Source organism: Schistocerca serialis, chromosome 10 (assembly GCF_023864345.2).
Source record: "Schistocerca serialis cubense isolate TAMUIC-IGC-003099 chromosome 10, iqSchSeri2.2, whole genome shotgun sequence".
In the NCBI taxonomy this organism is placed as follows: domain Eukaryota; kingdom Metazoa; phylum Arthropoda; class Insecta; order Orthoptera; family Acrididae; genus Schistocerca; species Schistocerca serialis.
This window is the reverse complement of record NC_064647.1, coordinates 223,402,811-223,421,544: the sequence shown is the minus strand read 5'-3', so window position 1 is coordinate 223,421,544 and position 18,734 is coordinate 223,402,811. Positions and strand designations below refer to the sequence as shown.

At 42.4% G+C, this 18,734-nt stretch overlaps 1 protein-coding gene across 16 annotated transcripts in view; it reads right to left on the bottom strand.

Moving 5' to 3' along the window:
* Nucleotides 1-18,734, bottom strand: part of LOC126424792 (uncharacterized) — a 322,429-nt gene that overhangs the window by 104,420 nt on the left and 199,275 nt on the right. For 4 of the 16 annotated variants that reach the window (XM_050087566.1, XM_050087567.1, XM_050087569.1 and 1 more), the window contains exon 7: nt 12,222-13,836. The exons of 6 other annotated variants lie outside the window; for them this stretch is intronic. In XM_050087566.1, the coding sequence (XP_049943523.1) occupies nt 12,350-13,836 (1,487 nt within the window). In that variant the 3' untranslated portion in view covers nt 12,222-12,349. Of the gene's footprint in view, nt 1-12,221; nt 13,837-18,734 lie in introns of those variants that run through there. 6 more of the 16 variants (XM_050087573.1, XM_050087577.1, XM_050087572.1 and 3 more) reach the window with 6 other exon arrangements.

Below are 18,734 nucleotides of genomic sequence, written 5' to 3'. Positions count from 1 at the left end.
CACGGCTAACCGGGCGGGCATCAGAGTGGATTACTGCAAGTCTATCATCATCATCATCATCATCAGTGTTCTGCTAAAAGGCAGGTTTTCACATGGTAGTTCTCCAGGCTGTCCGTTCTTCTGCCATCCTCTTCAGGTCTGCATAATTTCCTCTTCCCTTTACGTCGTCTGTCATCTTGTATCTCCTCCTTCCTCTCAGTCTTCTCCCACAAACCAATCCTTCCATAGCATCTGCTAGCAAGCACTCCCTTCTCAATGAATGTCCCAACCAGTTATTTTTCCTTTCTCTTACAACCTTCAGCAGACATCTTCTCTCACCAACCCTTTCCAATACCCTTTCATTACTTACTCGTTCCACCCAGCTTATTCTGTCCCTCCACATCCACATCTCAAACGCTTCTAACCTTTTCTCATCCTCTCGTCTCAGTGTCCATGTTTCTGCCCCATATAGTGCCACACTCCAGACATTTGCCATCCCTTTTACTTAGTCCTTTATCTAATTTGCCACATAAGAGTCTCCTCTTTCTGTTGAATGCCTCCTTCGCTATGGCAATTCGAGTTTCCACCTCCTGGTGACATCTTAAGTCTTCAGTTATTGTGCTTCCGAGATATTTAAATTCACTTACTTGGCTAATGGTAGATCGTCCTATTTTAATATTGAACCATCTGCGTCTTGTACTGATGACCATTTTGTTTTTGCTGTGTTTGTTTGCATTCGGTATTCCACACAAGCTTCATTCAGATCTTTGAGCATGTTATTCACTGTCCGCTCACTTTCTGCCACTAATACCATGTCATCAGCAAATCTTATACATTCTATTCTCTTTCCACCAATACATATTCCTCTTTTCCCATCTAAGCTTTTCGCAATAATCTCTTCAAGGTATGTGTTAAACAACAGTCTAACACCTCGTCCAATGCTGCTTCCTTCTGACATTTCATTTCCAATCCTTATCTTTACTTTCTAATGTAAATATAAATTCTGTATCAGTCGTCTCTGTTTTCAACCTACTCCTTTCCTCTTCAAGATATCCATCAGCTTGTTGCACTGAACTCTGTCAAAAGCCTTTTCTAAATCTATAAAAACAGCAAAGATTTCTCTACCCTTTTCCATATATCTTTCCACTATAGTTCTTAGCAGGCCAATAGCATCTCTTGTTCCTTTTCCTCTTCTAAATACGAACTGCTCCTCTGCAATCCCTCTATCCAGCTTGCCATATAACCTTCTATTCAACACTCTCAGCAAGACTTTAGCTACATGAGAAATTAGACTGATGGTCCGGTGCTCCTCACATTTTTTAGTGTTTCTCTTTTCCTCTATTGGTATCATAACTGTTACAGCGAAGTCCTCAGGCCATTCCCCTTTGTCATATATCTCGTTACAGGGGTAGACTATTTCTTTTTTTGCCTTGTTTCCCAGACTCTTCAACATTTCTGCTGGTAAATCATCTATTCCACATGCCTTCCTATTCTTCATCTCCTTCAGCGCCTTTTCTACTTCTGCTTCCAAGATGGTAAATCCATCTTCCGGCACATATTGCTCCTCTTCAACCTTAATTTCGCTTTGCATTTCATCCCCCTTATACAAACATTCAGTATATTCTTGCCATCTGTTCAAAACCTCCTGTGGTTCTTCTGCTAGTGTACCATCCGCTCTTTCTATTTCCATGTAATTCCTCTTTCTTTTACGCTCAAAAACTATCTCACTAGCCAGTCTATACATAATTTCATATTTTCCCTCAAGTCTATCAATATTCATTAAATTGTTGACTGACTCCAGCGCATTTAGAATGCAAATTGTTCAGCACTATTATTTGAGCATGCATTAAGCAAATGGGCTGTAATTTATGACTAAGATTCTTCTTGATAAATATTGCTACCCCTGAGTCCACTCCGTCGTTTGATTTGCTTCCAACTGCGTACATGCATGTCCTACCTAGTTTGATATTGGCTGCGTGCCGCATTCATGGTGCCGTAATTTTAGTTGCCAGCAATACATCTCAGGAAACCTGGGAGAGAATGCTGTTGTTTCAAAATTCAACCACCAGGAAGCAGTCGAACGGTACTATTCAGTGGTTGGCGAAACCCATCAGCGTCATTTATTGGTGGTATGCCAGAAAGTGGTACCGTCACATCGACGCCACTGAAACCTGTTACACACGTGTCGCTGTCGTGACACTGCGGTATGCCACAGACTGTGGCGTCAATCGATTTGCACACGTGAACATGCTATATAACACTTGGATCCACTCTACAGGCAGACACGTGACTCGTCCCGGCTGCTGGCGCGCCAAGTGGCTGAGGCATTTGTCACCTGCAGGCGCCGGCCGTCGCTGCCAAAGTGGGCTCCCAAAGCGCCGCATCACCGTCGAGACGCTTCTAATTAGCACTGTGCGCCAGCGAGTCACTGATCACGCAGTGGTCGTCTCACTCACCCACTAACTCATCATTCACTTTTTTTAAGTGTCTTACACTACGTGATCCAAAGTATCTGGACACCTGGCAGAAAATGACTTACAAGTTAGTGGCGCCCTCAATCGGCAATGCTGGAATTCAGTATGGTGTTGGCCAACCCTTAGCCTTGACAGCTTCCGCTCTCGCAGGCATACGTTCAATCAGATGCTGGAAGGTTTTTGGGGAATGGCAGCCCATTCTCCACGAAGTGCTGGACTGAGGAGAGGTATAGATGTCGGTGAGGCCTGGCACGAAGTCGGCGAACCAAAACATCCCAAAGGTGTTCCGTAGATTCAGGTCAGGACTCTCTGCAGGCCAGTCCATTCCAAAGATGGTATTGTCGTGTAACCACTCAGCCACAGGCTGCGCATTATGAGCAGAAGCTTGATTCAAAATTGTTAAGGCTTTCGTGTCCACTTGTTGACAAACTGCCTATTGGCTTCTGTCTCGGGTTCTTCGGCCGACGTTCATCTAATGATTTTACTGTCGTTTCGCCAGCACGAGTGGCTGGCATTGTCAAAGCTTCACCGCCCATTGCCGGTGGTGAACTGCATACTGGCAGTTCACCACCGGCAATGGCGGATTTCTTTATATGGTTTAAGTGATTTAAGGAAGTTTCCCACTTCATCTAACTGGGGTGAAATTATATTAGATGGGTCCCCATCTGTTCTTGATATACGTGAATGACCTCCCTTCTTATCTGAAAGAATCAGCTAAATGTCATTGTTTGCTGATGATTCATGCATCATTATGAATCCAGTAAAAGAAACTGCAAAAGGAAATGATACAAATAATGTCTTTCGAAAAGTTATTAATTGGTTTTCTGTGAATGGGCTTGGTCTGAACATCGAAAAAAGACAGCATATCCAAATTTCTTCTGCAAGGAGTACAGTTTCTTCAATAAATATAACACATCAACAGACGTCAGTAGCCAGGGTAGAGCATACTAAGTTTTTTGGTGTACATATAGATGAGAGGCTTAAATGGAAAATTCATATTTTGGGTCTCCTAAAACGAATAGGTTCAGTAACTTTTGCAATCAGAATAATTGCTAATTTTGAGGACACAGGAAATAGTAAGCTGACATATTTTGCATGCTTTCACTCTGTAATGTCATATGGAATTGATGTGTCGACAGAAGTGCCGACACAGGGTGATTTGAGGGGACCTCAATGCACGCTATAAACACACGAAGGATGGCGTGAGGTCTGAAACAGGATACGTAATGAATGCTATAAAGAAAAGTACGTAGCTTTTGGAATACTTAACTTTAATCCATCCTTGTTGTATACATAGTTCTTGATCAGACATGCTTTATACGATAAGTATCAATTGCTATGTAAGGCTAATGGCGCCTTGCTAGGTCGTAGCCATGGACTTAGCTGAAGGCTATTCTAACTATCTGCTCGGCAAAGGAGCGAGGCTTCGTCGGTGTAGTCGCTAGCAAAGTCGTCCGTACAACTGGGGCGAGTGCTGTTCCGTATCTCGAGACCTGCCTTGTGGTGGCGCTCGGTCTGCGATCACACAGTGGCGACACGCGGGTCCGACATGTACTAATGGACCGCGGCCGATTTAAAACTACCACCTAGCAAGTGTGGTGTCTAGCGGTGACACCACAGGAATAATATTTTGGAGCAACTCAACATGTAGGCAAAAAGTATTCACTGCTCAGTAGAAAATGCTTTGAATAATATGTGGGGCTCATAGTTGCACATCTTCTAGGCATCTGTTTAAAAGATTAGGAATTCTTACAATAGCCTCACAGTACATTTAATCAGTAATGAAATTCGTTCTTAACAACTCGGACCAGTTTCAAAACAACAGTGACATTCATGATTACAATACCATAAGAAAGAAAGATTTACACTGTCCTCTACTTAATCTACCTTTGACACAGAAAAAGGTAAAAATATGCTGCTGAAAAACTTTTCGATAAATTACCAGATGAAATAAAATGTCTGAGAGACAGCAGTAACAGATTAAAAAATAAACTGAAATCTTGTCTCTTTGACCACTCCTCCTTTACCATAGATGAATTCTTGATCAGGAATAAATAAATCTATAGGTGTAATATGTGCACTTTGTTCCATTTAATGGAATGAGCTAGGTAATAAAAATTTTAAGCTTAAAGGAAAGAAACTTGATTCTTGTGTGCATTTCTTATGCATTTGACACATTATGCATCGTAACAGTTACTGTGAAATTGATCACTGGAACACTTAACATACTAACATGACAAAAATATCGCAAACATGACATAAATATTGTGTGTGTGTTATTGATGTAGTTTTTGATACATATTTTAGGCAGGGAAATACTGTTAGTTACACTATCTACATTTTTGATGGACGTTTTAAATATGAAAATATCATTTTGACTCTTGACATAGGCACTGTGTGTGTTTTTATCTTCTTTACTGCTAAAATTATTCTTGGTCATGTTTATTTCTGTGCATAGTGCCATTTAGGCATAAGACGAAAAGTCAGCAGCTTGTTTAGCATCTTATTTAAGTAGAGCACATGTGTTTTGTAGAATTATACATACATACACAGGTGGAAATAATGTAAGTTAGACACTGTATGTTTTCAGAGATATTTTAGACATAAAAGTTACACATTGCGTCTATGACATAAATATTGTGTTGCTGATGGATTCTTCACATATGTCTTAGATGTAGAATTACCGTAAGTTACGCCCTTTATGTATTTTAGATGTGGAAAAAAATAGTGTGAGACCTGACTGAAGCATACACTGTGTATGTGTGTTGCTGTCATATATTTTGACATACATTTTAGATGTGGAATGAAAATTGCAACACTTGACATAAATACTGTGTGCATGTGTGTGTGTGTGTGTGTGTGTGTGTGTGTGTGTGCGTGTGCGTGTGCGTGTGCGTGTGCGTGTGCGTGTGCGTGTGCGTGTGCGTGTGCGTGTGCGTGTGCGTGTGCGTGTGCGTGTGCGTGTGCGTGTGCGTGTGCGTGTGCGTGTGCGTGTGTGTGTGTGTGTGTGTGTGTGTGTGTGTGTGTGTGTGTGTCTGTGTGTGTGTGTGTGTGCATGCTCGTGTGTGCTTACATATTTTTTATAATAATAGGTAAAATTTGATATGAATATATTTAATTTGAGGGCTCCATAACGCGTTACATCAAGTGTGGTACAAAGGACTGAACTAAGCTTGTTGACACATGGTGAGTAACCTTAATGTTAGATCACTAGCGCCAAGATGAAGACGTATTGTCAATATCTTTACATTCTTTCTGATAATTAATCGAATGCTTTTGAACATGGGACAAAATTCAACTGGTTTGGATACTTCTGAGCACTGCATTAAAGCTGTTCCAATAAATTTTCAGAATGGCGCCATTGTACACAATTCAGATGAAATTTACGTATTTTAGATACATAATTTGGATGTCGAAATACTTACTATTAAGTAAAAGACTTTACACATTTTCAGTAAATAAGTCTTATCGTTTGGGTACTTTTGAACAGGGTGCAAAATTCAGATCGTTTGTATACTTTTGAACATGGAATCATAATGACTGGCAGAGAAGTTGTTGTTTTCACTGCCTTAGATTTTCTTGTAATTTCCCACAAGACCAATTGAGCTAGTTCTACATACTGCAATTTTTTGTATTTCCTGTCTCACCATCCTGTCTCACCATTTTGTGTTTTTTAATTACCTGCCATGCCACATTGCAGTTTTATTAAATTTCCCATAGTGCCACTAAGTATTTTTGAATTTCCTACTTCTGCTATCTCATATTTTTTGGCGATTTCAGTACCGGCTATTGGTGGTTGCTTGAGCTGTTGAATAACTTTGCCACAGCCATTCAACTGTTAGTGCTTGGTTAAATGGTCAAATGATATGAAGATTGGCTATGAACTGTAATGGGTGATTCATGTTAATGAATATCATGGAAGCAATGTTTTCTCACACAGATTCCATGAAGTTCTTATGTTTACTCATCATAGTTCAATTCTCCAGACTGTAGTGTCTAATTGCTTGCAAACTGCTTAGAAGTGAGCTCTCTGATACTTTGTTTCCCTCCAGGTGACTGCTGCTACAGAGTTATTTTCTTCTTATGGTTGTAATAGATGAAGTTGGGCACTTGTCAAAGGAAAAATTGACCAACATTTAAATTTATTCTGAAATTTATTCTGATTAGTAAGGCATTCTTATTTCTTTGGTGTTTTGCCCATATGTGACATTTTAATAACGCAGTAACGCTGTTGACTCGAAATAACTTTCATGTCATGTACCTTATATTAGAGATGACCACTGACGACGGTGATGTGCACAAATATCCATAGCATGCGATTTTTTGATGCAGCGATGATGACGTATGTGCGCTTGTAACTTAGCTAACTACTGTGTTTGCTTAACACTGTATCTGATGTCGTTGTAGTACGTTCATGTAGCTCTCTTACCTTAGTATGGTGTGTTGTTGTATTTTTAGAAGCACTTGAGAATGGGCAGTCCCGAAAGTAGTGGTGGAAATAACATCCTTCTTCAAATAGAATGGGGTTGTTTGATGTGAGGGAGCGCCATGTTACCTGAGGACTTGTTTGTATGGAAGACACTGAAATGAAGTCATTGACGATGGTTATGAGGATATTGCGATTTTTCATCTGCTAGAAGAAGAGCACTGAGCCATTAGATGAGTGATTGTGATTTGAGGATGGCTGAGAGTAGGCCCATATTTGGTTGAGATCAGTAAAAGGAAAGACACTGATGGCCTAATAATGATATACAAAATACATTTCCTAATACTGGTCATGATGAGATATTTACATCATGTAACCCAGTATGAGTGGAAACATATTATTTTCCTTTCAAAATGTTAGGAGCTGCACTATAAATTGATTGTTTTGAAGTCATAAGGCACATGAATTAGTTGAGATGAAGCGAGGCTAGCGAGAATATTAGTGATCAGCATTGTGTTTGAAGACAGGAAAAAGACAGAAGCTGGAGCACTGAGAAAATGTATAAATTGCAAAGATTCCTTCCTCTGTCACTTAGATAAATGATCACCCACTGTGAGCCACCACTTAAAATTCCTAACATGTAGAAAGAAGACAAGTGAAGGTGTTCAATGTTTTAATGACTGCAGTATTGTGGTAAATTTCTCGGACCAAGTTTGCTTCTTCGTTGAATATGAGATAGTTTACTGAAATTTCGAGTGTTTAATTAATGATTTGAAATGAAAAGTGATGATAGATATTCTCCAGACCTTGATTATTTTCCTGGTACTTATTTTCACAGTGACCTGAATTTTTATAAAAGCTGTACCAACCAGCAGTCGCGCATGTCAAACTGCGTTCCTCCATTTACCAGCTGTATAAGAATTGGGTGTATTGAAATGATAATGCTATAATTTTGTATGTTTATGTGTAAGTAATAATTTTTTTTCTTTTTAGCTGTGTAGTTTGATTTCTATGGCTATCAAAACATAGATGATACATGTGTCACCTATGTGTGGTGTTGTGGTATAAATTATTTTGTTACTAAGAACACATTTTGTTGACATACGCAGCGAGTACTACGGTACTCTTCTATCGCTTGACACTCTCTTACAGGGGGTGACTTTTTTATGTATGCTCTGAGCTCAATGATTGTTTTCTTCCCGACAGGTCGAGGAATGACATCTGCTTACAGCTTGACCATTTAGCTATTTTTAGACATAATCACCATTCCTGTCGATGCATTTTTTTAGACGCTGTGGCAGTTTTTGTATGCCCATGTCATACCAGCTCGCCGCCATCCTATTCAGAAAGTTATGAACCTGTTCTTTCACCTTGTCGTCGGAGTTGAATGGCTTTACGGCCAAATATTCGTTTAACCTAGGGTACAGGTGATAGTCACTGGGCGCCAAGTCAGGACTAAAGGGTGGGTGGGTGATTATGTTTCACTGAAACTGTTGCAGGAGAGCAAGGGTTTGCCGAGTGATGTGTGGGAGGGCGTAGTCATAGAAAATGTGTACACCCTTGCTCAACATTCCTCTTCTCCGGTTCTGAATTGCCCGTTTGAGTTTTTTTCAGAGTCTCACAGTACCTTTCTGCATTAAATGTGGTCCCAGCGATTCAGCTCCGACGACGAGGTGAAAGAAGAGGTCCATAACTTTCTGAACAGCGTCTACAAAAAAGCTTCGACAGAAATGTTCAAGCGGTGAACGGATGTAAACCATTGTAGAAATAAACAGGTCTATGTAAAAAATAGGAGACCTTACTTTTGGGGTTACTCTCGTAATCTTTAGTCGTTGGCTGACGGACTGTCATATGATTCGATATAGCATGGTCTTTGCATGCTACTGACTTATCATCTCCTGCAGATCATTCAATGGCCCACCCAACGCCATTCTCCACATCCATAATTGGCGGCATTTTCTGTCATAATAACCCCAACCGTCCCTGTGATGTGTCAGTGTGTATGATGACCCAGTGTGTGTTGAGTGTGCAAGGTAAGTATCCCTCTCTTTCTTAGAAAAACGTTTTGATGCTAGGATGCTATATATTCGATATACGACTTTAAACTGAATTATAGCAAACAGTTTTTCCATCAAGTTATCGTATCTCAAACACTGATAAAATTATCAACGTAGTTTCCGTTTTATTTCAAATTCCTCTTTGTCATTCTTATCTTAAGGTTGTTCCTAGGCTATTTCAAGCACTGCCTTGAAATTAGCAGCAGATTTTTCTTTCTTTAATATTTCCGACGTATCTTGATTCTTCAAAAGATAAGAGTGGCGCTTGCCAAGTTGCTGGAATGTCGTACACAACATAAAAACGTTTCACACAATTTACTTTTAAATGAGAGAGGAAGGGATGAAGTGCGTCTGCTTTTCGAATCGAACCACTAACCAGCTCAAGCAGGTCAGGCTTCTACACCTTCCTCAACACACTACTGACTAATTGTCTCCGCTTCCCTGTACCTCTCATTCTGCAATGGTATTAATTTCTCCGGACTCAGCAGTTAAAATGAAAAACATCCACACGTACAACTTCTTCAGACATGTGTAAAATGCACCTCTTTCAGATTAAAAAAAAAAACCACTCCGTCTTCAGGCCACGAGTGGCCTACCGGGACCATCCGACCGCCGTGTCATCCGCCAAGGAGGATGCGGATAGGAGGGGCGTGGGGTCAGGACACCGCTCTCCCGGTCGTTATGATGGTATTCTTGACCGAAGCCGCTACTATTCGGTCGAGTAGCTCCTCAATTGGCATCACGAGGTTGAGTGCACCCCGAAAAATGGCAACAGAGCACGGCGGCCGGATGGTCACCCATCCAAGTGCCGCCCACGCCCAACAGCTCTTAATTTCGGTGATCTCACGGGAACCGGTGTATCCACTGCAGCAAGGCCGTTGCTCCTTTCAGATAACATCAATAAATTAAATTGAAAAATACGTAAGTACACAAAGGTGACAAAAGTCATGCAGTAGAAATATGCACATATACATTTGGCTGTAGTATCGTATTCACGAGGTATAAAAGGGCAGTGTACTGGCGGTGCTATCATTTGTACTCAGGCAATTCGTATGTTTTCCGACGTGATTAGGGCGCACGACGGTTATTAACAGACTTTGAAAGCCGAATGTCTTCACTTAACGATCTAGAGCAGCGGCGATCGCGTAGAGTTGTCACTGCTAACACACAACCAGGACTGCGTGACATAACCTCAGAAATTAATGTGAGATCTACGACAAATGGACCCGTTACGATAGCCTGGCGAAAACTGTTAATGGGCTATGGCAGTAGACGGCCGACCCACGTGCCTTTGGTAATAGCACGCTTCTCCTGGGATTTTGGGTATATCAGTTGGATCCTAGACTAGAAAACTGTGGCCTGGTCAGATGAGTCCCGGTTTCAGTTGGTAAGAGCTGATGGAAGGATTACAATGCGGCACAGATCTCACGAACCCATGGACACAAGTTGTCAACAAGGCACTAGGGAAGCGGGTGGTGGCCTCAAAATGATGTTTACATGGAATGGACCGGGTCCACTGGTGCAACTGAACTCACCATTAACTGGAAATGGTCATGTTCGGCTACTTGGAGACCACTTACAACCGTACTTGGACCTCATGTCCCCAAACAATGAGGCGACGTGTCACTGGGCCACAACTGTTGGCGATTGGTTTAAAGTACATTCTGAACAATTCGAACCTATGACTTGGCCACACAGATCGCCCGGTATAAATCCCATTGAACACTTGTGGGACATAATTGAAAGGTCAGTTCGTGCACAAAATCCTGCAGCGGAAATACTTTCGCAATTATGGTTATAGAGACGGTCGGTCATCAGTCCAGAAACTGGTTTGATGCAGCTCTCCATGCTACTCTATCCTGTGCAACCTTCTTCATCTCCAAGTAACTACTGCAACCTACATCCTTCTGAATCTGCTTAGTGTATTCATCTATTGGTCTCCCTCTACGATTTTTACCCTCCACTCTGCCCTCCAGTACTAAACTGGTGATCCCTTGATGCCTCAGAACATGTTCTATCAACCAATCCCTTCTTCCAGTCAAACTGTGCCACAAATTTTTCTTCTCCCCAATTCTATTCAATACCTGCTTTAGTTACGTAATCTACCCACCTAATCTTCAGCATTCTTCTGTAGCACCACATTTCGAAAGCTTCTATTCTCTTCTTGTCCAAACTATTTATCGTCCATGTTTCACTTCCATACATGGCTACACTCCATACAAATAGTTTCAGAAATGACTTCCTGACACTTAGACCTATATTCGATGTTAACAAATTTCTCTTCTTCAGAAACGCTTTCCTTGCCATTGCCAGCCTACGTTTTACATCCTCACTACTTCGACCAGCATCAGTTGTTTTGCTCCCCAAATAGCAAAACTCATCTACTACTTTAAGTATCTTATTTCCTAATGCAATTCCATCAGCATCACCTGATTTAATTCAACTACATTCCATTATCCTCGATTTTCTTTTCTTGATGTTCATCTTATATCCTCCTTTCAAGACATTCTTCATTCCGTTCAACTGCTCTTCCGGGTCCTTTGCTCTCTCCGGCAGAATTACAATGTCATCGGCAAAGCTATGGCGGTATGGCTCAGTATTTCTGCAGGGACTTCCAACGACTTGTTGAGTGCCTACATTATATCGAGCAAAAGGAGGTCCGACAAGGTGTTAGAAGGTATTCCATGATTTTTTTTTTCATATCAGTGCAAGTAGGCACGCAAAGAATAACTACGTATCAAGTTGGAGTTTTATGTCAATCAACATTTTTAAGAAACACGAAGCGCTGACAAAGGCGAGAGTCACGTAAAACTGCCAGAAAAGGGTAATTTATAGATAGTCGAAGAGAGAATCTCAGGTTTTTCCATATAGAGTGAGAGAAATCAGATGAACCATGACTGGGAAATCAGTTATGTACAAAGCCCCAATGTAATTTTAAACATAAGATAAAAATAGACGTGCGTTGAAATCTTCGTAAGAATCTGCGGAAAGGACGAAGTTCTTGCAAATGTATACGAAGAGTAGATGCTGTTGTCTTCACTTTATAGAGAGACAGTTACAGTAATTCGCTGTTAACACTAAGTTCTTGTACTATCTTCGTCTTTGACATAGTCTAATATCACAAAATTTTTCTTGTTTAATTTGTGGAGTGCATGTTAATAAGGTATACATGTGTAAATCTTTCACATGTTGGGTAGAAGAAATAGAGACTTACATCTTATTTTCATATAGGTTTAATTTTATTTATTAATTATTTAATGTCAATGGACAAATAAAGATCGTATTATAAACTAAGGAAGAGGTTTTACATGAATCACAGCTAATTTTGTCAAACCAGCTAGCTTCTACATTGATAACTTATGACAGAGTTTAGCGCAACGAAGACAATCCTTGGAAAAACATACTCGTGGAGATTACAACGTGGATTCCGCCGCCGCGGCCGGTACATTGACTCTCTTTGCCAGATTTCTCTCGGCAGATGAACACAATTCTTGTCCTGGACCGATGACATCGGGGTTCCACCGTGCTAGTAGTCTCTCCCTGAGCAGAGGGAGAGTTGCATTGTTGCAAACGAATAAAACGAAAAGCAGTGGACCCTGTACCATCGTAGCAATGTGGACATAGTACACGTACTGCGCTATGCCTTGTGCCTGGTGGAAGCCAATTCTAACAATCGTGCCTATGCCACTTAAAGTGACAGTCTTAGCTGACATGTAAAGAATTAGTTTCTTTGAGCCAAACGTCTCTTTACTATAAATTTTGAGTTGCCGCATGGAATTACGAGTACGTCGGTACATGTATCCCACCAGTCCAAGACAAACAATATTGTAAGCTACTGACAGAGAAATTCCGACGATGAATATTACCCGACTGTGCAACAGGTAATATTCGCTCGTTCTTTCCAGAGCAATGGTTGCTACCAGTACTACACTCCAGGGTATTAGCGAACACAACAGCTGACGGCGGAATACCTTCCTCGCTTCAGCACGATCTAGGTCGCTAGGAAGCCTGAGGTGACGAACGCATGCGTACATTTGGTAGCAGAATGAGTTGAGCCAGATACAGTTCAGAAGAGTTAGTGCACTATCAATCTGCACCGTCGTAGATAAGTCGGGGACACCGGCCATACGATACAAGACCTCAGAAAACAAGATCTGGACCATACCTGTTATCTGAAAGGACAAGAATATCTTTCCGGGCAAGTTACGTAAATTGGGAAGGTACACGTACACTGCGGCAGTCAAAAATCGGAAGAGAATATTCACTGCTACAAACGTTATTTCTAAAGGTTCTAAGCCCTCGATTTTAAAATCCCTGTACTTCAAGGTGCCACTGTTTAGATTGTCTTTGTAGCTCAGTATTCTGTTTGTCGGCTTGTCTTTCTCCTGTATGTAATATCCACGGTTTGATGAGTACCAACCACGGTGGTCCATTGGGGCGCGACATGCCTCGAGATAACTTGTGGAAGCAAAATCGCGACACTTCAGCAGGAGAATAGCCCTGCAAACAGAGCAGACGGCGTCGGATGCGTTGAGCTGCGGGCAGGGTTGGTCGTCAGGACCACCGAAAACGCAGCGGGCATCGCGCACAGACTGAATCATACTGAAGGGGACGTCCTGGCAAATGCTGACCGAGTTGACAGTCATCCAGGCGAAGAGGCAGAGGTTGACGTTGGCCCTCTGCGTGTAGGCCAGGTAGCTGGTGACGGGTACGTGGGGCGACCCCTGCGACAGGTCGTGCCACAGCTGCACACGGCACTGCTCGCGCCGCTTAGTGGTTTCCGGAGGCAGGTCTTCCAGTGGGCACGTGGGGTGGTCCAGGGCGTTGGCCAACAGCTGCATGCAGCCAGTGTCCACGGACAGCATAGCGTTGCTTTTGTCCTCCAGCTGCCACTCCTCGCCTGGAAGATCAATGAGAGTAGCTGGGTGGTGGTTGTCGTTGTACGCTGAATCTGCCACAAATGTGGACAACTTTCCACCACCAACGGTTATCGTATTATGGATGTCACTACCAAACAATCCCATATATGAATATCTCAACACGGTGTGTCATTCTTAATCTGCTCAGTTACGCTGCCAGCTGGTGTGAAGTGAATAAGTGTTCTTCAATATTCTCAGACCCTTAAGTTGAAGATGGTATCTGTTCCCGAAAGAACAGATACCATTGATGACTGTGCAGCTTCTCTAGAACGAAATGATAATTAAATATAAACCCTTAGCTACCGACAGGTGTTGTTGATATATATCAATGTGGACAGCTGAAAATGTGTGCCCTGACCAGGACTCGAACCCGGGATCTCCTGCTTCCATGGCAGACGCTCTACCTATGTGAGCCACTGAGGGCAGGGACTTATCCCTTGCACGCTTCCTGTGGGTCCCACGTTTCCAACTGTCCACAACCTACACTACTGGAAATTAAAATTGCTACACCAAGAAGAAATGCAGATGATAAACGGGTATTCATTGGACAAGTATACTACGTCTACATGACTACTCTGCAATTCACATTTAAGTGCTTGGCCGAGGGTTCATCGAATTGACATGTGATTACATTTTCACGCAATTTCGTTGCATAGATCATGAGAAATCAGTACCCAGAACAACCACCTGTGGCCGTAATACTGGCCTTGATACGCCTGGCCATTCACTCAAACAGAGCTTGGATGACGTGTACAGGTACAGCTGCCGATGCAGCTTCAACACGATACCACAGTTCATCAAGAGCAGTGACTGGCGTATTGTGACGAGCCAGTTGCTCGGCCACCATTGACCAGACGTTTTCAGTTGGTGAGAGGTCTGGAGAAAGTACTGCCCAGGGCAGCAATCGAACATTTTCTGTATCCAGAAAGGCCAGTACAGGACCTGCAACATGCGGTCGTGCATTATCTCGCTGAAATGTAGGGTTTCGCATCGATCCAATGAGCAGTAGAGCCACAGGTCGTAACACATCTGAAATGTAACGCGCACTGTTCAAAGTACCGTCAATGCGAACAAGAGGTGACCGATACGTGTAACCAATGGCACCCCATACCATCACGGCGGGTGATAGGCCGGTATGGCGATGACGAATACACGCTTCCAAAGTGCGTTCACCGAGATGTCACCAGACACGGATGCGACCATCATGATGCTGTAAACAGAACCTGGATTCATCCGAAAAAATGACGTTTTGCCATTCGTGCGCCCATGTCCGTCGTTGAGTACACCATCGCAGGCGCTCCTGTCTGTGATGCAGCGTCAAGTGTAACTGCAGCCACGGTCTCCAAGCTGATAGTCCGTGCTCCTACAAACGTCGTCAAACTGTTCGTGCAGATGGTTGTTCTCTTCTGTTCTCATCTGTTGACTCAGGGATCGAGACGTGGCTGCACGATCCGTTACAGCCATGGGGATAAGATGTCCGCCATCTCGACTGCTAGTGATACGAGGCAGTTGGGATCCAGCACGGCGTTCCGTATTACCCTCCTGAACCCACTGATTCCATATTCTGCTAACAGTTATCGGATGTCGACCAACGCGAGCAGCAATGTCGCGATACGATAAACCGCAATCGCGATAGGCCACAATCCGACCTTTATCAAAGTCGGAAACGTGATGCTACGCATTTCTCCTCCTTACACGAGGCATCACAGCAACGTTTCACCAGGCAACGCAGGTCAACTGCTGTTTGTGTATGGGAAATCGGTTGGAAACTTTCCTCATGTCAGCACGTTGTAGGTGTCGCCACCGGCACTTGTGTGAATGCTCTGAAAAGCTAATCATTTGGATATCACAGCATCTTCTTCCTGTCGGTTAAATTTCGTTTCTGTAGCAGGTCATCTTCGTGGTGCAACAATTTTAATGGCCAGTAGTGTGCATTTCTTTTGGAGTGACCCTCGTAGATATTTGCCCATTCAGTGGTATCTATTCTTTCGGGAACAGATATCATCTTCATACAGTTAAAGGCTGCCCGGCCACTGACCTCCTTCTGCGCGAATGCGCACACTTTGCCCGAACTCTTTCCGGACTCGTCAGCTTGGGCTGGCGCGAGTAATGAGTGAATGGGCAAATACCTATTAGGAACACTATGAATGTAGGTTGTGAACTATTGGGACTGTGGGTCTCACAGGAAGCGTGCAAGGGATAAGTCCCTGCAGTCGCACTATCCCCTGTGCCCTCGGTGGCTCAGATGGACAGAGCGTCTGCCATGTAAGCAGGAGATCACGGGTTCGAATCCTGGTCAGGTCGCACATTTTCAGCTGTCCCCATTGATGTACATCAACAACACCTGTCGGCAGCTAAGGGTTTCGATTTAATTGTCATTTCACATGGGTTTAAGTTGTTGTTTGTCGTATTTTGTTACTATCCTGTAACTTTCTATGCTGACAGTGAAAAGGTGACCATTTTTGAATTAATTTCAATTACAGTACGGGTGTATAAATTTAGACTAAAGCGTCAATATGCTTAAAATAATGAAGGGCAATTATTCAATCACTAGAAAGAAGGAAACTCATCGTCCACATACTATGAGCTATAATTTTGTACCGCCATTTTTGCTCCATTCTTCACAGCTGCAACTGCTAGTTTCAACAATCAATTCTAATTAAGCTGCATTCCTCTTCTAAAATTTACAGCACTTATTAATTCGTACTCTTTCAATACTAATATTATTAACATGTCTTTTAATGTTTGGAATAAATCATAATTAATTATTCATGTTTTGTAATAATAAGCAACATCCTTTGTTTCATAAATGGCCTCAAAACCTGTACCTGGTAAGAAAATTACAAGCACAATTGGTGCACGTTCATATTCAAATACTATCACAGAAAAGCTTGCAGAAACTCTTGAACTGATAAGAGCTGTCAAAATCAAATGTTGTTGCTGTTGTGGTCTTCAGTCCAGAGACTGGTTTGATGCAGCTCTCCATGATACTCTATCCTGTGCAAGCTTCTTCATCTCCCAGTACCTACTGCAACCTACATCCTTCAGAATCTGTTTAGGGTATTCATCTCTTGGTCTCCCTCTACGATTTTTACCCTCCACGCTTCCCTCCAATACTAAATTGGTCATCCCCCGATGTCTCACAACATGTCCTACCAACCGATCCCTTCTTCCAGTTAAGTTGTGCCACAAGCTCCTCTTCTCCCCAAAAAAATGGTTCAAATGGCTCTGAGCACTATGGGACTTAACAGCTGAGGTCATCAGTTCCCTAGAACTTAGAACTACTGAAACCTAAGGACATCACACACATCCATGCCCGAGGCAGGATTCGAACCTGCGACCGTAGCGGTCACGCGGTTCCAGACTAACGCGCCTAGAACCGCACAGCCACAACGGCCGGCGATAATCAACATTTTCCACATAAATTGACTGCGATGAAGTTCTCATAAAAATTAATGAAGTTACGACCGTCAAGTTGTGAAGAGGAAAACTGTTATTCTTAATGGAAATTAAATAATAAGGATACTTCGGATGTTCTATTCGAATAATTCGTTTATTACAAAAAGTTCTCTTAAACGGAAAGATACACAAAAGTGTAAAAAGTTACTTTTTTTGATCGCAACAGAAAAATATAAGAAAGCCAGTAAAGGTGGTAAATTACATCGGTTGTGTTAGTTTTAACGTAATCGTGATACAGTATCAAACAGATACAACAGAAGATAGTAGTTTTCGCTGGATCTAACTTTCTTTGCGTAACAAGTTTACGTAAGGAAATTTACTATTGGAACTGACACACGACCGCAGAGCGAAAAGTTTTATTTACGGTATAGAATCCATTATTAAATTTAAAGGAAATTAGCCTATGTAGACAGCACGATTTATTTATGAAAGTATACGATAGATAATTCACAGTGCAATCAGCTTTAAATGGTTATAAGTTTTGTATATCGGTGCAATTAATTCCATCCAGCTAGAGACCATGTTACCCAAACGTTTCTCTAACGGGAGCGCTTCCGTATACATTTTCCCATACTTTGAAATTCACGCATGCATATGAGAATTACTTAAGAATTAGGGAATCCTTTCTGATAGCAAGAAAGTCAGATACGTCAACTTTAACATTGCTTGTACGTATATTATTTCAGTCAGAAGCTACACTGAAGAGCCAAATAAACAGGTGCACCTGCCTAATATTGTGTAGCACACCCACGAGAACAAAGAAGTGCCGCAGCACGAATTTGCATGGACTCGATTAATGTCCGAAGTAGTGCTCGAAGGAACTGACACCATGAATCCTGCAGGGCTGTCCCTCAATCCGTAAGAATACGAGGGGATGAAAATCTCTTCTGATCAGCCCAGAAATGCTGGCTGGTTCAAATGGCTCTGAGCACTACGGAACTTAACATCCGAGGTCATCAGTCCCTTAGAACTTAGAACTACTTAAACCTAACTAACCGAAGGACGTCACACACATCCATGCCTGAGGCATGATTCGAAGCTGCGACCGTAGCAGCAGCAAGGTCTCCGACTGAAGCGCCTAGAACCGCTCGGCTCCCAGAAATGCTCAATGATGTTCACGTGTTGGGAGTTCGGTGGCTAGCGGAAGTGTTTAAACCCAGAAAAGTGTTCTTGGAGCCACTGCGTAGCAATTCGGGTTATGTGGGGTGTCGTATTGTCCTGCTGGAATTGCCCAAGTCTGTCGGAATGCACAATGGACATGAATGGATGCAGATGATCAGACAGGATGCTAATGTACGTGTCACATGTCAGAGTCGAATCTAAACGTATCAGGGGTCGGTCCCATATCACTTCAACTGCACACGCCCCACACCATTACAAAGCCTACACTAGCTTGAATTCATGAGGTTGTCTCCAAGCC